The sequence below is a fragment of the Cervus canadensis genome, chromosome 13, assembly GCF_019320065.1.
Source record: "Cervus canadensis isolate Bull #8, Minnesota chromosome 13, ASM1932006v1, whole genome shotgun sequence".
NCBI classification, from domain to species: domain Eukaryota; kingdom Metazoa; phylum Chordata; class Mammalia; order Artiodactyla; family Cervidae; genus Cervus; species Cervus canadensis.
In genome coordinates, this window is record NC_057398.1 from 48588949 (window position 1) to 48609543 (window position 20595).

General features: G+C 35.0%; 1 protein-coding gene across 3 annotated transcripts in view; it reads right to left on the minus strand.

Moving 5' to 3' along the window:
• Positions 1-20595, minus strand: part of AHCTF1 (AT-hook containing transcription factor 1) — an 83782-nt gene that overhangs the window by 53027 nt on the left and 10160 nt on the right. For all 3 annotated transcript variants that reach the window (XM_043484544.1, XM_043484543.1, XM_043484542.1), the window contains exons 2-8: positions 15572-15699; positions 13058-13311; positions 9595-9775; positions 5399-5606; positions 3669-3785; positions 2263-2347; positions 773-923 (exon numbers count right to left, since the gene is read on the minus strand). In XM_043484544.1, coding sequence (XP_043340479.1) covers positions 773-923; positions 2263-2347; positions 3669-3785; positions 5399-5606; positions 9595-9775; positions 13058-13311; positions 15572-15692 — 1117 coding nt within the window. In that variant the 5' untranslated portion in view covers positions 15693-15699. The remainder of the gene's footprint in view (positions 1-772; positions 924-2262; positions 2348-3668; positions 3786-5398; positions 5607-9594; positions 9776-13057; positions 13312-15571; positions 15700-20595) is intronic.

The following is a 20595-nucleotide window of genomic DNA, read 5'->3' on the forward strand; positions in this document are numbered from 1 at the left end:
ACTGAGTTCCATAAATTCCGTTTTGATATGTTTAGTTGGATATGAAAAATGGGGACCAGGAGAAAGGAAATCTCTGGGATGAATAAGCTATACATGAGAATAAATCCCAATACGAACAAGCTAAACCAGGGCCCCCACTAAGCACTCCCAGAACTGAATAAATCTATCATGTTATCCCACTCAATTCTTAACCACCACCCTTTGCAGAAGGTATAAATATATTATTCCACTCACAGATAAGGAAACAAAGGCTTAGTCACAAATGTTAAATAATTTGTGAAAGGTTACAACAAGTGACAGAGCTAGGATTTGAATCCATTTTGCATTCTAAAATCTATGCCATTTTCATTCTGTCATGATATTTACCAGGAAGAAGGGATGACACTAGAGGAAACAAAAAATCCAAGACAACAAAAGCATGTTTGCTGTATATGTCTCAAAAAATACAGAAGTAAACATTATTCAGAGACTACTCATACCAGTCACAACTAGAGACCTTTTTGTGTGTGTGTGTTTTGAGAGCCGGGTCAAAATAAAGAGGTTGCTCATTTCCTTCATCTATTCAATTCTTGAGTTCCACACAACACAATCTGGAGAACAAGAAATATCTCGGATCTCACACAGTCCTAAATAAATCCCACAATTAGTATTCCAACTTCTTAATTGCCAGGAGTACAAACTCTAGAAACCAATACCTGTCATATATCTTAAATCAAGACAAATCTTAAATCAAGCATTCACATAATATATAATAAAACTGCTTTAAACCAACCTTCATTCATGCTTTCCTCCCTGTCACCATGAGATCGAAATTTCTCTATACTCTGGCATCCCAGAAGTTTGGTATTACCAGTCTGCCCCCTCAAAGGAAACATGCCACCTGTGAGGTCCAGTGTGTATCTTTCTTCACAGTACTCCAACCCCTGAAATATAAAATGTACACCAATCTGTATCTTAATAGGATTCTAAGAAAAAGTTATTCTAAAATTAAATGTTCAAGAATTTCCACACAATATAAAGAAAACAAAAAAGTTAAAAGACTGAAGAGAACAAATTATTGAAGAAGGCTCTAAAATTTGCACATGGGATAAAACACAAATAAAAAGGCTAATTTTTTTTCTCAAAAATAATTACCAATAAATCTTCTAAAGTTGTTATCAAACACAGGCACCTTCATGCATTACTGGTTGGCGTATACACTGGACCTAAGCAATGAAATTACAAATACATATATTCTCTAAACCAGCAAACCTACTTCTACGTTTTCACTGAAGTTCTTGCTCTAGTTCTTAAATTTTTATTCATTGCTCCCTGCAAGAATTTAACAAGAGCTACGAAATTTTCTCTAGAAGATGCATAATTCTCCCTTGTTCTCCACGAAGAACTGGTTCCAGGACCTTCTTCCAATATCAAGATCTGTGGATGCTCAAGTCTCTTACATAAAATGGTGTAATACTTGCATATAACCTACGCACATCCTACTATATACTTTGAATCATTTCTAGATCACTTTTTAATACCTAATACAATGTGAATGCCATATAAATAGTTGCTGTGGCACAGCAAATTCAAGTTTTGTGTTCTGGAACCTTCTGGAATTCCCCCCCCCCCGCCCCCCCATATTTCTGATCCAAGATTGACTGAATCCACAGATGTGGAACTGGAGAGTTGGAAGAGGGGGGTTCAGGGACAACATGGACACCGTGATCATAAAAATACCACACAAAATTGAAGGGCTTCATCAATTCCCTAAAACCCAACCACACACCCTCAAATACGAGGTTAAAACGCCTGTTCTAGAGAAAGTATTGTGACAGCTAACCAAATATGGTTATTTGGTTATTAGCAGCACTTCACTACTTCCTCAAGAATTCAGCCAGAAATAGTCATTTAAAATGCTGGATGTATTATCCTCTCTTACCACTGTAAGCGTCCGGACTATAAGGCCTACCCGTGGCTCGCTGCTTGTTGTGTGAGAGCAACGAAGCGGGGTTCTTTCTCCTGGCTACCAACTAGGCCGTAAGCTTGAGTCCTGTCTAATCTCCTCATTCTGGAGAAAAATTACACCTGAAGATTTTAAGCTTGCCACCTTGGTAAAATACCAGTGTCCTGATCCCTAAATCTAATACTTTTTACATTATATTATGAATACAGTATTAACTTGAGTAGAAGAAAACATTGTAATATCTCAGTATCTTAAAACAAAGACTTAAAATAGGCAAACAAACAAAACTGATACTATCAACCCATATCACCATTTACCTCATATAAGATTTGTCCTGACGCCAAACACTTCCTGTCACCAAAGGCCAGCTGAAGCAGATGTAAACTCAAAACATCCCCTTCACTGAAAGAAACAAAAATTAGCTGAGGAGAAATACTAAATACCATTATTAATGCATTAAGCACCTCTTATTGCTCAAATAAGTTTAATTTGCATAAAATATTGAGTGCATGTGACAAAACTGAGGTTACTATAAAGAATTTAGTTTTACTTGGTTGTTTTCACAAAATGTAGTCCTTTGAAATAATAGCTGATTTAATTTTTATTGATTCTAATTAACTTAAGCTTATGTTGTTTGTGTACTATAGGTGACACCTTACATGACTGAGACTATAACTCTACTCAAAATTTATTCTTTCTCCCTTTCTTCAATAGGTGTGTTTTAGTTAGACAGTATTGGAAGAAAAAATAAATGGGATACAAAAATTGTTGAGATAAATGTCCTTTCTTATTCACCATATGGAGTCTTCACAAGGCACATTATTCAAGCTGCTGCCAGCCCACATCACATTTGGATGGAAATATGGACCTAGTGAGGACTATTCCAATAGCTGTCTCTATATTTTTATTTCGATTTTCCTCCAGGATTGACAGAAGTGACAAATCAATTAATTGTTCCTTCACTGATGTACTAAAGCTTAAGACAAAACCTCAAAGTGAGGGAAGCTAACACAAAAACCTAAGTTGACCACAATTCAGGTATCTAGAATTTAAAGTAGAACAGCCTTGGGAAGAGAAGGTATTGATAACACCAAACAAAGCACTAAACATCAAAGAAAAATAAGAGAAAATCAATACTTACACTGTTCCAGCACTGGAAATGAATGAGCTTAACCAGCTGGAAATTAAACTGAAAGGAAAGATTTCTCAAAAGCTACACTGAGATAAAATTAAAGCTTGTGAAAGAGAAGGAAAAACTAACCAAATTAACCTTAGGAATATACTGCAAACGACAAGTACAATAGAAGAACCAGAGAACAAAGTAGGGATACATAAAAACGAGAGGCATATACAATAAAGAAAAAAAAGGAATGAGATTATAAAAGAGGAAAAATGTTCTTATGAGAGAACACAGAAGGCCATAACAACTGTCTGAGGAATGAGAAGTTGCCTACTCATGTGTTACCAGCTTACTCTCTGAAATATATATTACATCTAAACAAGTCAAGCAAGCGCAATTTCTTCTTACTGATACCTCAGACTCACTCAAACATATAGGAACAATTATTTACCTTTTATAGTCATTTCAACTGCCACTTACTAATTCACTGAATTATGTGGCTCTCATTAAAAAGAGGCAATATAGCATAAAGTTTTGCAAAAGAAATTAACTGCCATGCCATTCTTGACAAATATTATTAAAAACCACATATATCACATTTACCTATCTTGTGTAGACTGAACAGCCCAGAGGTAACAGCAATTACGAGGATCATTTTCAGGTTCTTGAAAAGTGACAGCATATACAGGAACTCTTCCACCTTCCAACTGTGTGTAGTATCTATAACAGGCACAAAAATCAGTACACTTCATACTTCTAAGTTACAATTTCATGAAAAAGGAAGAAGATGCCTCATGTGTAAGAATTTGGGTTAGAACAACTACTGCTCTTACAATCATCTTATCTTCAAAAACACACAGGGTACAAGACATCAAGAAAATGAGCATGGCACCCCATTTCCCAGGTAGAACTGGGAAGGGTTAGAATCACTAAAGCACGAACTATTCCTCCCAGTCATATAAATGTATGCCACTACATACTGTTCCCCAATAAGCAGGTACTCTAGAAAGAGATGAAATACCACCACAACACTCCACTTCAGCTGCTTCAGTTTCCCCATTACTACAACAGAATGAGTTAGAATCTGAAGAGTTCTCACAAATCCCTCGAAAAAGCATAATTAGTGAAGAGAAGACAGTGCTCAAGAAAATCCTCTAGAAGACAGGTTCTCCAGGCATTCCTCTGTGAACAATTCAAAGACAAGACCTGATAAAAGGGTATAAACAAAGACAGTGAAGATGGAATTCCCATAGGGAGCTACTAGGCAACAACACTGTCACTTCATCACTGGCGCTGTGCAGAAAAATTGAGCGTGAGGAAGTGCAAGGACAGTCAATGTTTACTTTAAAAAAAAAAAAAAAAAAGACCTGGTATATATACATTGTTATTTTCCATCTCTCTCTTTCTCCTTCACTTCAAACTTGGCAAACATTTATAATCAAACAAACACTGCCAAGTAGGCACCAATCTGCTGGTGAGACAAACTGAGCAGAAAGTTTGGAAAGGTGACTATTTTGTTGACTCATTTGAAAGACAAGTTACTCAAGAAAATATTCCGATATTACTTGGAAGAAAAAAGAAGAAATATTAAATTGACAGCTTAAAGGACAAATAGGTATCTATTTAATTCAACAGAGATATGATTTAAAACCTATAGTGCCTTACCTCCCTTAATAAATGGAGGTAATTCAATAATTCAATAAATTAAGGTAAATTAATAAAATGGATTCCTCAGCAATTTTAATATTCAATTAAAAAGTATCAATACAATTATATTTGGGGGAAGTTTTTGACAGCATAAAAATTTTAAACACAGTATTTTGCCATTTTCTTGAAAAGTCTTTTTTTCTGTCAACTGAGAACTACTATTATTATTATGGTTATGCAGAAAAGTACTTCTGAAAGAATTCATACCAGATATCTTGGTAGAGTCATAGTTTACTAGCAAACTGAACTCCACAATGACTAAAATGCCAGATTTTGAGGTTTTTTTTTTTTTTTCTTTTTTGCTGTGCCGTGCGGCTTGCAGGATCTTGGTTCCCTGACCAGGGATTGAATCCGTGCTACGGCAGTTAAAGTGTAGAGTCCAAACCACTAGACTGGTAGAAAATTCATCAAAATTCCTTTTAAATACATTGACTCAACTTAAATTGATGTGCTAAGTCACTCCTTTTTATACTAAGTCATTATTTCATGCAATGGAAACTTATGTAGTCATTCAATCCTTAGTCTACCCTATCTTTTCCTGTTTATGCCAATCTTTAAATATTAGTAATTGAGTATATTCAGAAAGAAATTACTAATAAATCAAATAATTAAAAAGTTGTCCTTACTCTCTTTTCATGCTTTTCATGTTCCAAAGTGCTAGATAGCCATCAGAAAAACCTACAGCAAGCTGATTTGTCCGGCTTATGTAACTAAGGGCTGAAACGGCTGTTCCTGATGGGCTGACTAACTGAAAACACAGATGGCGTCCTTCTCGCATCACATTTTCTCTGATGTGCGGTACTTCAGCTGGGATACCAGTTACAACTTCAAGGTCTAAAAAATAAATAGGACAAGTAAGATTAACAAATTATAAATAGCATAAAACCAAGTATGTCACCCATTATTCAATCAGCAGCTGAAAACTACTGGGGTCAATTAAAACAAGATTAGTGATAACAAAGCATACTGACTACATGAACCAGCCACCTTTATTTTAAATGTTATAATTTTCAAAACACATTTAATTGTGTATTATTTTTAAAATCTCACAGTACATATCAAATGTTGCCCATTTTAACAGAATTAATTTTCTTGGGGTTTCCCTGGTGGCTCAGTGGTAAAGAATCCGAGTTCCAATGCAGGAGAGAGAAACGGGTTCAATCCCTGATCTGGGAAGATTCCCTCACGCTGTGGGGTAACTAACTAAGCCCATGCGCCACAACTACTGAGCCTGTGCTCTAGAGCCTGGGGACCACAGTTACTGAAGCCTGAGAGCCCTAGAGTCAGTCCATGCTCGGCAACAAGAGAAGCCGCTGCCGAGAAGCCTGTGCATCGCAACTAGGGAACAGCCCCTGCCTCACCGCAACTAGAGAGAGCCTGTGCCCAGCAACAAAGACCCAGCACAGCCAAAAACAAGTAAGTAAATAAGAATTAATTTCCTTTAACAATCATAAATAAAGCTGATGGTTTCTTTACTCAAATTTAGGAGTAACAACCTAAATATTCCCCTCAGAGAATGGCTGGTTCCAAGTCAGAAACAGAAAGTATATAAGATGAGCCTGGTATATCTTGTGCCAGAAATCTAGGAAGCTATCAAACTCTGAGGTGATGTGTCAGATTCCATGAAGGTGACTTCATTAGCAAAAACAGGACACTTTTAAGAACAACAATAAAAAATAATAGCAAAAAAATCACCCCCAGTTGAGAACCACTGGTACAAAGGTTGATGGATCACGCTGTCATCACCTAAACCCACTGATCACTAAATATAAAACAAGACACCATGTGCCTCCTGATGTGAAACATTATGAAATAGTCAGCACTTTTGAAAGATACCTGTCAAATGTTAAATCTGAATCTAATCTGAGCTAACTTACATTTACAGAAAATATAAAATGTAAATGACACCATGTGAAGATACATAGATCATTCCAAAATAATATCTTCAGCAACACAGTGGAACTAAAAATAAATAAATGAATAAGGAGAGGATAGAGGGAGAACTGCTCTACATTTAAACAGACATGAGATGCAAACTGTCAAATGTAATGTGTTTGGATACTGGTTCAAACAATTCAAATACAAAAAGATGCTTCAGAGAAAATCACAGCAATTTCATTATGGACTAGTAATTAACACTATACCAAGTAATCATTAATGCTTTTAACAGTGGTAAATGGCATCATGATTAGTAGTAAAATAATCATTATTTGCTTTAAATTAATAGACTAAAAGAAAGAAGGGAGGACAGGGAACTAGAACAGATGCACATATGGTAAATTTTGAATTTACCATATGAACTAACTTGAATTTAGGTAACAGGTTTGTGGGAATTCTTTTATTATTCTACTTGAGAATGTCCCAAATGTTTACATAAAAAAAATTCAGGCTCATTTACTGCTCTAACTGTTGTGCAAGGGTATATTCCCTCAATGCTGTTAATGAAGAGGAAAAAATCCTATCACATTATAGTTGTATGAGTACCCCCCCAATCCATTCTGCTTCTGATTTTTCTCCTCAGAAAATAGCAAGTGATTAAACTTTGCCAAAATAACTAATCCATTCAATGGAATACTGTAAAGTTATTCAAGAAAATAAAGCAGACTCTTTATGTAGTGATGTGTGTAAAGAATGTATAAGAAACACTGTTAAGTTTGGAATGTTTAAGAAACACTGTTAACAGTACTTATAGTATGATAAATGTTAGGAACTTCATTTTCTATGTTGTGTGTGTTTTAGTGAAGTCTAAATAATTGTAATCATAAATTATTTATGTAAACAAAAATATACATTTTGCTTAAACCCCAAAACTCAACTTTTTGTATGCTATAAAATTCACCAGTTTCCTAATTCTCATAATTGAGAAAAAATTCACTATAAATTATAAAATTTCACTATAAAATTATTCTTGTGTGGAAAGGAACTACTGACTACTGAAATAAAACGTGTTTTCAACTCTACTATTTCGATCTGATGAGTTTTAATTATGAATACAGGTATTTTAATTAGCCTTACAACTATAATGATATCATGCACCAAACACACTCTGGAGCAAAACTCCATTAAGACTATTTAATTCTTTCATCAATTTTTTACAAAGAGTAGCTAAATCATTTCTAATAGTCCACAAATTCATTTTTAGTTACTGCCATTCTTACTAATTGATTCTTTTCATTTAAACTGTACCTAAAATTTTATTAAGATCAATCAGACCTCAATACATATCAAATCTCAAGGTGTAGTTTCCATCACTATGACAACTTTTTTCCCTTAAGTGCCTTTTTGGGGCCATTATTTCTACCAAATCAAACTCTTCCACATAATATTTTGCAGATCTAAATTTTGATCAGATAATCTGGTTCTTCAATTTCTTGTCAAACATAATTTTTACCAAAATATTGTAGTTTTAATCAGTTTTATTACATACCAACAGTGCTTAATAGTTATACTCATTCTTATATATTGGGACAAAATGTTGATTATTTGTACCTGTTTCTTAGCTGATCCAAAAATAAAAAGATCTGCACTAATATTACAGGACTATTTTAAAAATCAAGAAGGTCCTCAAGGTTAAATAGTCCTTTCCTAAAACTTTATAGATAATACACACATTTTTAAAAGTTTTTAGGTTAGCTCCCTACATAAACCAATCAAGAGTAACATAAATCACAAAAACAAACTACTACTGAACAGTAGATTTATAAATACACCCATAGTACTGAAAAAAAAAAAAAGGGGCTTCCCTCTAGCTCAATCAGTTAAGAGTCTGCCTGCAATGCAGAAGATCCGGGTTCGATTCCTGGGTTGGAAAGATCCCCTGGAGTAGGAAATAGCAACCCACTCCAGTCTTCTTGCCTGGAGAATTCCAAGGACAGAGGAGCCTGGCGGGCTACAGTCCAGGGGGTTCCAAGAGTCGGACATGACTGAGCGACGAAGCACAACAGTACTAAAAGGGGAAACTCTCTCTATAGTCTATAAAAAATTTTATTTATTTATTCAGTTTTGGCTGTGCTGCATCTTCACTGCTGGGTGGGCTTTTTTCTAGTGGTGAGCACTGGCCACTCTGGTTGGATGTGCTGGCTTCTCAGTGTGGGCAGCTTCTCTTGCCTCAGAGCACTGGTTCCAGGCCCAGAAGGCTTCAGCAGCTGCGGCTCCCAGGCTCTAGAGCGCAGGCTCAGTAGCTGAGGCACGTGAGCTTAGCTGCTCCTCAGCAGGTGGGATCCTGTGGGGTCAGAGATAGAAGCCCGGTCTCTAGCACTGGCAGGCGGATCCTCTACCACTGAGTCAACGCCCTCTCTTTACTTATTAATTAATTAAGCTCTAGTTCTATCTCAAGATGCTATTTTGTGCGGGAAGACTTTTAAATTACTGTTGTTTTCTATCAAATTACTTTATTTCTATCTTAGGCTCACCACAGGAACATAAACAGTATGCTAGATCCTACATAGTTGGATAATTTTATATTGTCTGATAAGGATCAAGATTTTATACCTTTCCGCCCTTCTTCTGGTATTTACTTAATAATCTGAATGACGTTATTCAGTTGTATATCTGGGAACATGTCCCTCTCTCTTTCAAGAACTACTTTAGCCTATAAACACTTAATCAATAAAACATAGTAACTCACGCAAAAAAAATCCACGGGGCCCAAAACAATAAAACAATACAAGCAAACAATTTTTAAAAAGACACATAAATAAGTTTTTGACTCTTTTTTTTTTTTTTTGATTATTAAAAAAAAAAAAAAAAAAAACAACCCAATGCATCAGAATATTCAGGTGCTCAATTTTGGGTTTTAAGCCAAGAATGACTAATTAATTACCTGATGCCTCTACTTCATTCTGACTGCATGACAAGTCATCCAAACATAGATCAATAAGAAGGATCTGTCCAACATCAGTTACCACAGCTGCCACACCAAAAAGCCATCGCAGACTTGGGTGTAAATGCTGAGTGCTTGCACTGGCTCCTCCATGGTTAATTATAGGTTCAATAGCTGTTACCTAGAAAGCAGAATGTATCATTTGTTTTCCTCAAACAAAGTGAGAAAACACAAATACACAAGAAACAAATTCTGAAGTTAAAGCAGGTTACCAGTTATACAGATATTAACATTTTCAATAGAGAAGCACAAATCTGCATTTGATACTTGTGAATCTGAGTAACATTATGAAATCTTTAGATGTAAGAATTATAACATGCAGTTGGAACAACAATTGATGTTTACCTAGAGTTTACCATATTCCAGACATTATGCTAATTAATGCACGATAACCCTTTGATACTGGACTATATATAGTTACACCCGTTCAAAGATGAAACACTCTGAGGCTTAGAAAATTTAGCTGAGTTATTCAAGTCACACAGTCATTAAGCCATTAAAATTCAAACCTAGATGCTTCTTACTTTAAAACTCTAAACCAGCTACTGTAAAAGTATATATAGCCTCTTCTCCAAAGAAGACTAAAAAATAAATCATTCCATAAAAATTTACTGTTTATGTTTTTTTTTTTTTAAGTCCTTTTTATGCCATAAAACCTGAAGAGGTCTAACCTCTAAAAGGACTACATTATAATGGATTTCACACAAAGCTTTCACACTAATTGGATGGATGAATTTAACAAGGACTGAAATTACTTAAAGAAAATCATACTGTAGTTACACTATGGAGTTCTATTTTCCCTTTTCATCTCATGAGTCAAATTTTCAATGTCTGTACCTAATAGTCTATATTTTAGTTTACACTTAGCTTTCCTTCTGTTTCCTATTGATTCACAGAAATTAATTTGGTACGATACTTGATAATTAAGTATTTGGTGATTTCTACTATAATACTGATGAACATCCTAGAAAGAAAAGAGAAAATTTGCTATCAGTGGTTTACGTGTTAATGTAAGGTTAAAGTTTGTTTCAGGCTGTAACCTAATATTACAGACAAAACACTGGCTTTCTCAGTATTTCATTAGTACACAAAACATTCTTTAGTGTTTCTAATTCTGAAAACTATAATTTCATGGATTATCTTCCTTTTCTAAATTATGGTAATAATAATGTCTATAATACTGAAGTATGTTTTCTGTAATTCCTTCAGTGAAGGATAAGTAATCTGCATTCTACATATAAATAATACATATGAAGCTATTGATAATGCTACCTTAAGTAATTTTAAAGGCAGTTAAAAGCAAATTTAAGAGGGGGTACTGTGCCCTTGTTTTTTAAAAAAAAAAAAAAGTCAGTTGACTGAACTCCTTTTGAAGATATCTATTGCTCCCCTCCCAATCTTTTCCTTCCCCTATATTTCATCTGTTATCAGCCACTCATCCAATTAAAACTCAACAAGGTCTGTCCATGTCACTTCTGGAATATACCTTTGCAATCTGTTCCACAGTCTTCATTTCTTATGTCATTTCCTCAGTTCAGTTTATCATCCTTATTTACCTGAACTACCCAACCAAAGGGCTTTTTACACTACAATTCTGCTTTAAATTAAAAATTTCACCTACAGACTTTAGAAGGAGGCCTCTAACTGCACAACAGGCCATTCACAATCTCAATCCTCACCATTTCTGGCTCCCACTTCCTCCTTCTACTCTTCCCTGCCATTCTAAATAAGTCTAGTTTCCCAAATGTTCCATATACTGTGACTTTTTACATGCTGGGTCTCTTAGCCTAAAATGTCCAATCTTTTTGAGTAGAAGTCATCCAGGTGTTCTTCATGTTCTGAGTGCTAAAATGTTATCAAAGTACTTATTCATACTATAATCCTATAATCTGTCTTCTCCTACTAGACTACAAGCCTTTTCGGACAGCACGGACCAAGTTCAATTCATCTACTTATTTGTAAAATCTAGCACATAGCTTGATTTACAGTAAGCACTCAATAAACTGCCAAATAATTCTGGCTTTAAAATCATTATCACTGGTAAGTACATTTAAGATATCAGGCTATAAATTATTTCAGACTTTAGCCCACTGGGTCTGTTTCTTCACTATAAAAACATTATCTTTTGTCATTAAGCTCCCTTTTAAGTTTAAAAATTCTGTCTAAGACTATATACATTACATATATATATATATATGCATACAAACCTACATATACTTTTGTATGTATCTAAGTGCATACTTCTTTCACACAGGCATCTACTCTTCCATGATTTTTGACTGTGTGTATTTGTGAGTGTATACATTTTCTCACCATGGAAAAAGAGGAGTAATAAATCTGAAGAAACAACTCGATTTCTATAACTACTACCAGATAAGATATCTGGCATATAGAAGGCATACATATGTTAGAATTAATAAATGTGAATATAAAGAAACCCACTATTTAAATGTATTAATCAAATCATAAATGGTAATAAAGACATACTTCCCATATTACTCTAAGGCTGTAGACTCAAATTAAAAGAGAAAAAATAAAAAAGGCAAGGAAAACATGTCATAGTAATGAATACAGTATTTTTATAAATTTTCAGTGTCCTCATAAAACTGGAAGTTAACAATAAGACTTAGATGATACCTGTCATATAAGATTAGAACACTACATGTTATTATTTTTACTTTGTAATTTTCTAACCAAAAATAAGCTATAATTTAAATTTTACTTAAGTATAGTTGACTGACAATGGCGTGTCAATTTCTTCTGTACAGCAAAGTGACTCAGTTATACACATATATATTCCTTCTATATATTCTTTTCTATTACAGTTTGTCACAGAATATTGAATATAGTTTCTTGTTCCACACAGCAGTACCTCGTTGTTTATCCATCCTATAAATAATAGTTTGCCTGTGCTAATCCCGACCTCCCAACCCTTCCCTCCTCTGCTCTCCCCTCAGCCCCTCTGGCAACCACAGATCTGTTCTCTACATCTGTCAGTCTGTTTTTGTCTCATAGACACGTTGATTTGTATATTTTAGATTTCACATACAGTATTTATCTTTCTCTTTCTGACAATCTGCTTAGTATTAAAATCTCAAGGTCCACCCATGTTGCTGCAAATGGCGTTATTTCATTCTTTTTGATGGCTGAGAAATATTCCACTATGTATGTATATATACATATATCTTCTTTATCCAATTAAAGTTTTACTTTAAATGTTATGTTGCTTTGATAATATTTTTAACCTCTTTAAACATTTTAATGAAAAATAACAAACTTCCCAAAAGTAATCTAAAAATAAATGTATACAGTTCAATGAATTTTTACAAAGTGAACACACCCATGTAACCAGCAGGGGTTTAGTTTTGAAAACAGAATGCCATATATCTTAAGCAGTACCTACCCGTCCAGGAAGAACAACGGCTTTAACCACTCTTGATAAACCAAGGTCATAAAGACAGAGAACACTCCCTTCTGCTTCTTCCAATCCAATTAACAATCCAGTTCTCTTCTGCCAAGAGAATTCTTTCACAGCTAAGACTATAGGAGGCTGTTCATTTACTCCACTGAATCTATATGCAGACAACCGCTCTCCTGTTAGAGAATTCACTACCTCAAGTTGTGGACCACAGGCCAAGCAAGCAAGTCCATTTTTCCCTAAAAGAAAAAAGAAATTAAAAATTTTGCTTATTTTAATACTGTATACAACAAAACTAAATAGCAGTAAGCTCTGTTACATATATAATCTATAACTCATTATCTTCAGATTGAAATCTAAGCATTTATAGAACACAGTGGTCCTCAAAACAGTAAAATAAATTGAACTACTACTGCAATAAGAATAAAATAACCAGTAAAGGTACCGTGCTATATGCTTAAATACATTATCTCATTACTCCTTGTTACACTTCAATACAGAAATAAAGCAACTAAACTTTCATACAACTGTATGAATGAATAACTTGCCCAAAACCCATGGAGCTATGAATACCAGAGCCAAAAGTGGATCCCAAGTCTCCTTAACTCCCAAACTCATATTTTTCCTACATTATACATTAAGAGTTAAATTACGTGTTACAGGAGTTAGAAAAATATAACACATGATTCTGTTGCTGAAAAGTTCAAAATCTAGGAGACAAGACATAACTAGTATAATAGTAGGAAATACCAGAATCCCTTTGTGGCTCCTGACTAGTCTTATCTGGATTTTATTCTGCATGCAATGTGAAGTAACTGGATTTTAAGCAGGGCAGTGACAATCTGATTTATGTTTTTAAATGTCGGTCCAGCTGCTAAGCAGAAAATGGACAAAAAGCTGGGGCCAAAGCAGCAGTAGGGAGATGATAACCTATGCTTGGTTGGTGGCCATGAATAAACAAAAGTGAATTGACTAGAGATTCATCTGAGAGGCAAAACTAAAAGGATTTGCTTGCTGATGAATAATATACAGGAAGTGAGTAACACGGAAGAATCAAGAACTAGACCCTGGAATTTCTCCTTCAACAGTTAGATGAACAATGTAACTTTTACTACTAAATTGAGGCCTGACGTGCTAAAGTCCATGGGGTCTCAAAGAGTCGGACACAACTGAGCCACTGAAATGAACTGAACCACGTATCTAAACAAGTAGCTGTATATACTAGACTATAGCTGATAGAAGTTAAGAGTTTTTAAAAATAGCATGGCACAGTGGGGCCCAGAAAACATGGGTTCAAAGCTCATTTTTACAACTTGCTTTCTGTGTACTGGGACCAAATTCTTAACCTATTTGATTTTCAGTTACAAAGAAAAGTGCCTAATTAGAAAAACCTAGTACTCCCTCAATTAAAAGTTGTTATGGTGCCTAGTATGTAACAGAAGTAGTGTTACTACCTTTAATAGTCAAGAGAAAGTGAAAGTGAAGTCACTCAGTCATGTCTGACTCTTTGCGACCCCATGGACTGTAGCCTACCAGGTTCCTCTATCCATGGGATTTTCCAGGCAAGAATATTGGAGTGGGTTGCCATTTCCTTCTCCAGGAGATCTTCCTAACCCAGGGATTGAACCCAGATCTCCCGCACTGTAGGCAGACGCTTTACCGTCTGAGCCACCAGGGAACAGAAGTAGTGTTATTACCTTTAATAGTCAAGAGAACAGCTCCATAAATAGCTAAATTACTAATCTATATGTCTATACTGTCTTTCTGTTAGGAAGGGTGGCTATCAAATTCATTTTTAGAGAAATCTTCTGCAATATATTTCACTAGACTGAAATCCCTAATTTAATGGTTTCTTTGGTATAATTTTCTGCTATGTTACATAGTTTAAAACATGATCATTATTAAGATATTGTTCAGATTAATGGAATTAAGCAATAAGACTTCCTGAATATATTTTATCACCTAGGGCACTACAGGCCTCCAGGCGACTCAGTGGTAAAGAACCCACCTATCAGTGCAGGAGATGCAGGTTCATCTCTGGGTGAGAAAATACCCTGGGGAAGGGCATGGAAAATCCACGGACAGAGGACAGAGGAGCGTGGTGGGCTACAGCACACACAGGGCACCACAGTCAGGTTTCTCTACCCATACGATTACTCGGTACTAATCTAAACTCATCACCACTGCCTAATTATAAAGAAAAACCAGCCACGTATTATTTCTACTTTTTAAATGCAGATACTCAATACGAAAAGGTATAAAATATATGGTATTGTAATAAAGAAAAATGAACTATAATATCCCAGGATATTCAATGAAAATGTGCTCAAGTAGGTAGAAATTATTACATATGCAGTTGTAGATGTAATATACTTACATATAAGACCACTCTAAGTGGGTTCTGCTTTTTTTTCTTCCACATTAAAGGAATCACAGTATATGTTTATTATTATTAATCTTACAAATCAAATAAGTACATTTTCAGCAACATTATTTTACCTGCAGCAAACTTTCCACGAAGCACAGATTCTAATGTTATTTCGTCTTCTCCAAGGGCTTGGATAGTCACTTCTGGGAACTGCAGAAGACCACTAGTCACCTGTGCCGTTAGGTCTCGCATACTTCCACTGCAAATAATTTTTAAAGTAAGGTTATTATGATATATTTGTACCATAAGACATTTCATTATCTCTAACCAGAAGGAGAAAAGAAAAAGATAACCATACAAAAGTAAATAAACTGAAACTAAAATCTGATTATGAAATACATATTATGTGCTTCTAGGTCTGGGATATTCTCTAAGAAAGTATTTCCCAAACAGCCTGAGGAGAGTAAAGATTCATTAAACCAGATGTCCAAAGGATATACATGAATCCTACACAGATTCTTTGAAGACTGGGTTCAATGCAATTAATTGCATTGCTACATTCACTCTCAAAAAGCACTTCACACACAAAACAGGAAAAAAATGATACTGTTTTAGAAAAGTTACCATCACAGTAAAAGAGGAGAAAGTCCAGGAAAAATGCCAAACTCACCTCAGGAACTGAGTGTGGTATATGTCTTTAACTGGATAGAAAAAAAAAAATTCTTTCCTTTCCAGTATATAGAAGACTAGAAAGTCCTAAATGACTTTCCCACTGTAAACAAGAAAAAATGATGGCTGAACTATAAAAATATCTTTCTGAATGATTACTGGCAAATCCAAATGTAGAAACAGTATGAATTTTGCAAGATATAAAAGCTGGCTTGGATCTTGAAGGTTAGCTACTAAATACAGTCCTGGTGACCCTAATCTTGTTTTGAGCATCCTGAGGTCCAAAGGAAAAAAACCCTAGGGCTAACAAAGCCAGTGGAAGCTAAGGGCCTCCCCCCACCCCACCCCAACCCCATTAAACTCCATAGGGCTGTATCAGCAAATAGGTGAGTGATAGAAACACTCTCTGTGCAGGAAAAGGAGCAGTTCATTTTGACCACAACCTAAAGTTTCTACACACGAAAAAGAAAAATTCCCTTCATACAAATTAGTACCCAGAATTCAAGGCATGATACCAGAAAATACTCAGGTTAAAAATATCATATAAAGTAGTCTCAGGTTGGTAATGCTCCAAGCAACCCACAGAAACTACCAAATATTTTCTAGAATCTCAAGAGTTCTCAAAGATGAAGTTTCGAAGAAAATGAACTTACAGTCAAAATAACAAAACAAGGATATCATGATCAGTAACAAGCAGAATTAACCTATCAAAGACTTCATTCAGATACTGAAATAAGAGAATAAAAAATAAGTATGTTTAATAGGTTTAAAGAAACCAAGGGTTTATTAGCTTGCTAATGAGGAATAAACTAAAAATTACAATGAAAATTGGTCAAATAGATTTGGGGAATGGGGGAAGAACTGCTGGAATGAAAAATGAAATAAGTAAAATTTAGAACTCAAGGGGGGAAAAAACCTCAATGGAGCAGTGAGAATGTAGCAGCTACAATGCAACAATATGGACCAACATCAAAGTATATTAAAAGTAGAGAAAATACATGCAGAATTACACTTACAACTGAGCTATTAGGGAAGCCCTACATAAAGTTTAAAAGACTGCAAAACTAAACAAAATATTGCCTAAGAATACAAACTCATTTGGCAAAACTGAATAAAACAAAGGATACCATAAACACAAAGTGAGAGGAGAGAGGGGCCTGGATGGAGAGGAACAGTGAGGGACACCAAGTAATTAACTTTCTTTTTCTAAACCGTGGTGGTGAGCACACAGGTATTCTTTGTATCATGATTCTTTGTTATTTACAAATATTCTTTTGTGCCCACTCAACAAATATTTTTTTTAACAATTAATCATTTTGTACCTACTTAATAGTCAACAAAAACACACTCAAAAGATAAGAAAAGCTGTAGAGAGAAAAAAATGCAGCACAAGAGACAGAGATGAGTATTTAAAAGTTATAGACAATACAGAGGGAAAAAATCTAACATATGTTTATTCAGAATCCCCCAAAATATAATACTAACAGCAAGGAAGAGACAATATTCTAAAAGATGTTTCCCAGATTTGTAAAGACAAATTTTCTGAAGTCAGGAAGAGCAGTAAATTCTAGATCAAATAAAAAGTGACTTTTCAACAACAGCAGAAATCAGAAGTCTGGAATATCTTTAAAATTCTAAGCAAAAAATGGTTGTCAACATATAATTTATATATCACTGAAATGATCCCCCCAAACAAATATGAGAACACATTTTTTGACAAAAACTTAAGTTTTGCACAAACAGATCCTCCTTAAAGGGAATTCTAAAGCAAGGCTTCAGATAGAATAATGATCAAACACAACTTCTAAGATACAAAAAGAATGGTTTGTCAAAGTCCTGGTAAATAGATGAACTGTAATAACTGTAATATGCTAGTGATGCACAAATAGGTCACTGAAACAAGTAATTTAGACACAGAACCACAAAAATTTAGACAATATCTGGATATTTCAAACCAGAGCAGAAGTCTGGATTATTCAATTAAAGTTACTGGGACAATCTGCTACTCATTTTCAGCAAAGAAGCTACACATTGGTAGAGCAAAACAAGTCATCCACACACATACTACTAAACACTCCTCTAATAGCTACAAAATGAATAAAAGTACATGTGTATGTGTACAGAATGAAATAATACAGAAAAAAATCCATAGAATTTGAATACTCTTCAGTTTGGAAAGAAGTAAATTAAAAGGGTGAATATAGATAACCCGAGGAAAACACCAGATTAAAAAGCCTCTCATTACATACTATGTAACACTGGACCTCCTATCTCCTCTCCAGCAGATCTTCCCAACCCAGGAATAGAACGGGGGTCTCCTGCACTGCGGGCAAATTCCCTACCAACGAACAATCAGGAAAGCCCTGGACCTTGTTAGAGTGCCATTTTCCAGGGCACTGTGCTACTTTCTTGGGAGAAAGGCATTAATGTCCAAAGGAGAGTCCCTACCAGGTGAATGATATCAACCAGGTACAAGTCATTTTACGAGGTACAAGGTTCCCCAGCAGGGACTACACACAACTCTAACCCTCAGCCCAGGCCATTCTCAGAAAATAAAATCAATACTACCTGACTGAACCTATGTCAAAACAATAGTTAACAAACATCATTAAAAGATACGGATTCCCAGGTGGCTCAGTGGTAAAGAATCCACCCGCTAATGCAGGAGATGTAGGTTCAATCCCTCACTGGAAAGATCTCCTGGAAGAAATGGTGACCCACTCCAGGATTCTTGCTTGGATAATCCCATGGACAGAGGAGCCTGGAAGGCTAGAGTCCATGAGGTCACAAAGAGTCACAACTCAGAGACACACAAAGAGACTGACAGGTCGCAGAGACACACAGCTGAGAAACTGAGCATGCTTAAAAGATGTTTCTTAAAAATCAAACCAAACCAAAAACTATCACCTTTAGAAAGAAATGACTGATGCGTTAAAGAAATTATCATAAATTACTAAACACAGGAATTACTAAATTCCTGTCCTTTCAGTTTTTCTTATAAAATTAATTTTCTAAAAAATAACATTATTTTAATTTTATTCATTTCATAAAACTATTCTGTATGTGAAATCTTTCTAAAAAGTGACATTTACAGTCTATTTCATTTCATAAAACTAATCTCTATGAAATCTTCTATTGGTATTGGCTATAGCGATGTCTGAAATACAACATATTAGCACTACTTACTTTGGGGTGATGTGTTCCTCTCTTTACGTTTTGATATGGCTTCAATTTTTTTTAATGTCTTTGATTTTTATAAAATCAATAATTAAAGAATTAAAAAAACAAATCTAAAATAAAAATAAAGCTCTGAAAATACAGGAGATATTTATATAACCTAAGATGGGAAGAAGGTGCCAATCAAACTAATATTCACTTAACAATCAAGAAAATGCCATGTTGGGACTTCCCTGGTGGTCCAGTGGCAGAGAGACCCCGAGCTCCCAGTGCAGAGGGCCCAGGTTAAAGATTCCTGGTCTGGGAACTACATCCCACATGCCACAACCAAAGATCCCGAGTGCCATCCTAAGACTGAGCAGAGACAAATAAAAATTAATAAAATGTTTAAAATGGAAATTTTCTTAAATTAGATATTATTTCTAGACACTAGAAATGAAATCACCCTTCTTAAAAAAAGAAAAAGAAAATGCCATGCTATATCCTCTATCTCATCATCAGATCATCAGAAGAAAGAAATCCAGGCTTCAAATATTCTAAGACAGCAACACCACATTCCTTCCAAAGTGACAGACATGACTAACCATTCCCTATGTGGCTGCTACCATGACACCTCAGAGTCAACATTTCCAAAATGAAACAATCTTTCTCCCTCCTCTCCACAGATTTGTTTCTACTCTGTTTCTTCTCTGGGTTAATGATTCCATCACTACCAGAAACTTTGAGGACTTAGTTAAAACAATGATTCTTCAAAAAAAAACAGAAAACTTTCCTTGTCCAGGTTAAGTTACAATTCTGTTTGTTCCTGATGAACCTGGTATGTTCCCTATCAGGGATGGCACTTATATCACACTCTGTAACTGACTCTTTGTATCCCCAACTAGAAAGTTCTTTAGGGGACAGATCCGATCTTACTTACTTTATTTAACCCTACTAGTTTCACTAAAGGGGGCAAAGAATATTGACTAACTCCATAATAAGTGATTTATTTTTCCACCCTTTACCATGCAGTACAAACTGTTAATAAAACCCACTCATTTTACAAATAAATAAATTTCTGAATTCCAGTGATTCAGTCTTTGTCAAAGACTAGACTATTTATTGGTCTTTTGATCTCCAGTTTCCTGTTCTTTCTGGTCATTCTATAATTGGCAAGTACTTAGTCCCACTACCAATTTATGTGAAAAGAAAAAACAGATTTGAAAAGGTTACTCAGAAAGTTAATAAAACATTAGCTACAATTTTCTATTCAGGCTATAAATGCTATCTTCTAAACAAAACTCTAATCAACTACCTCAAAAAACATATT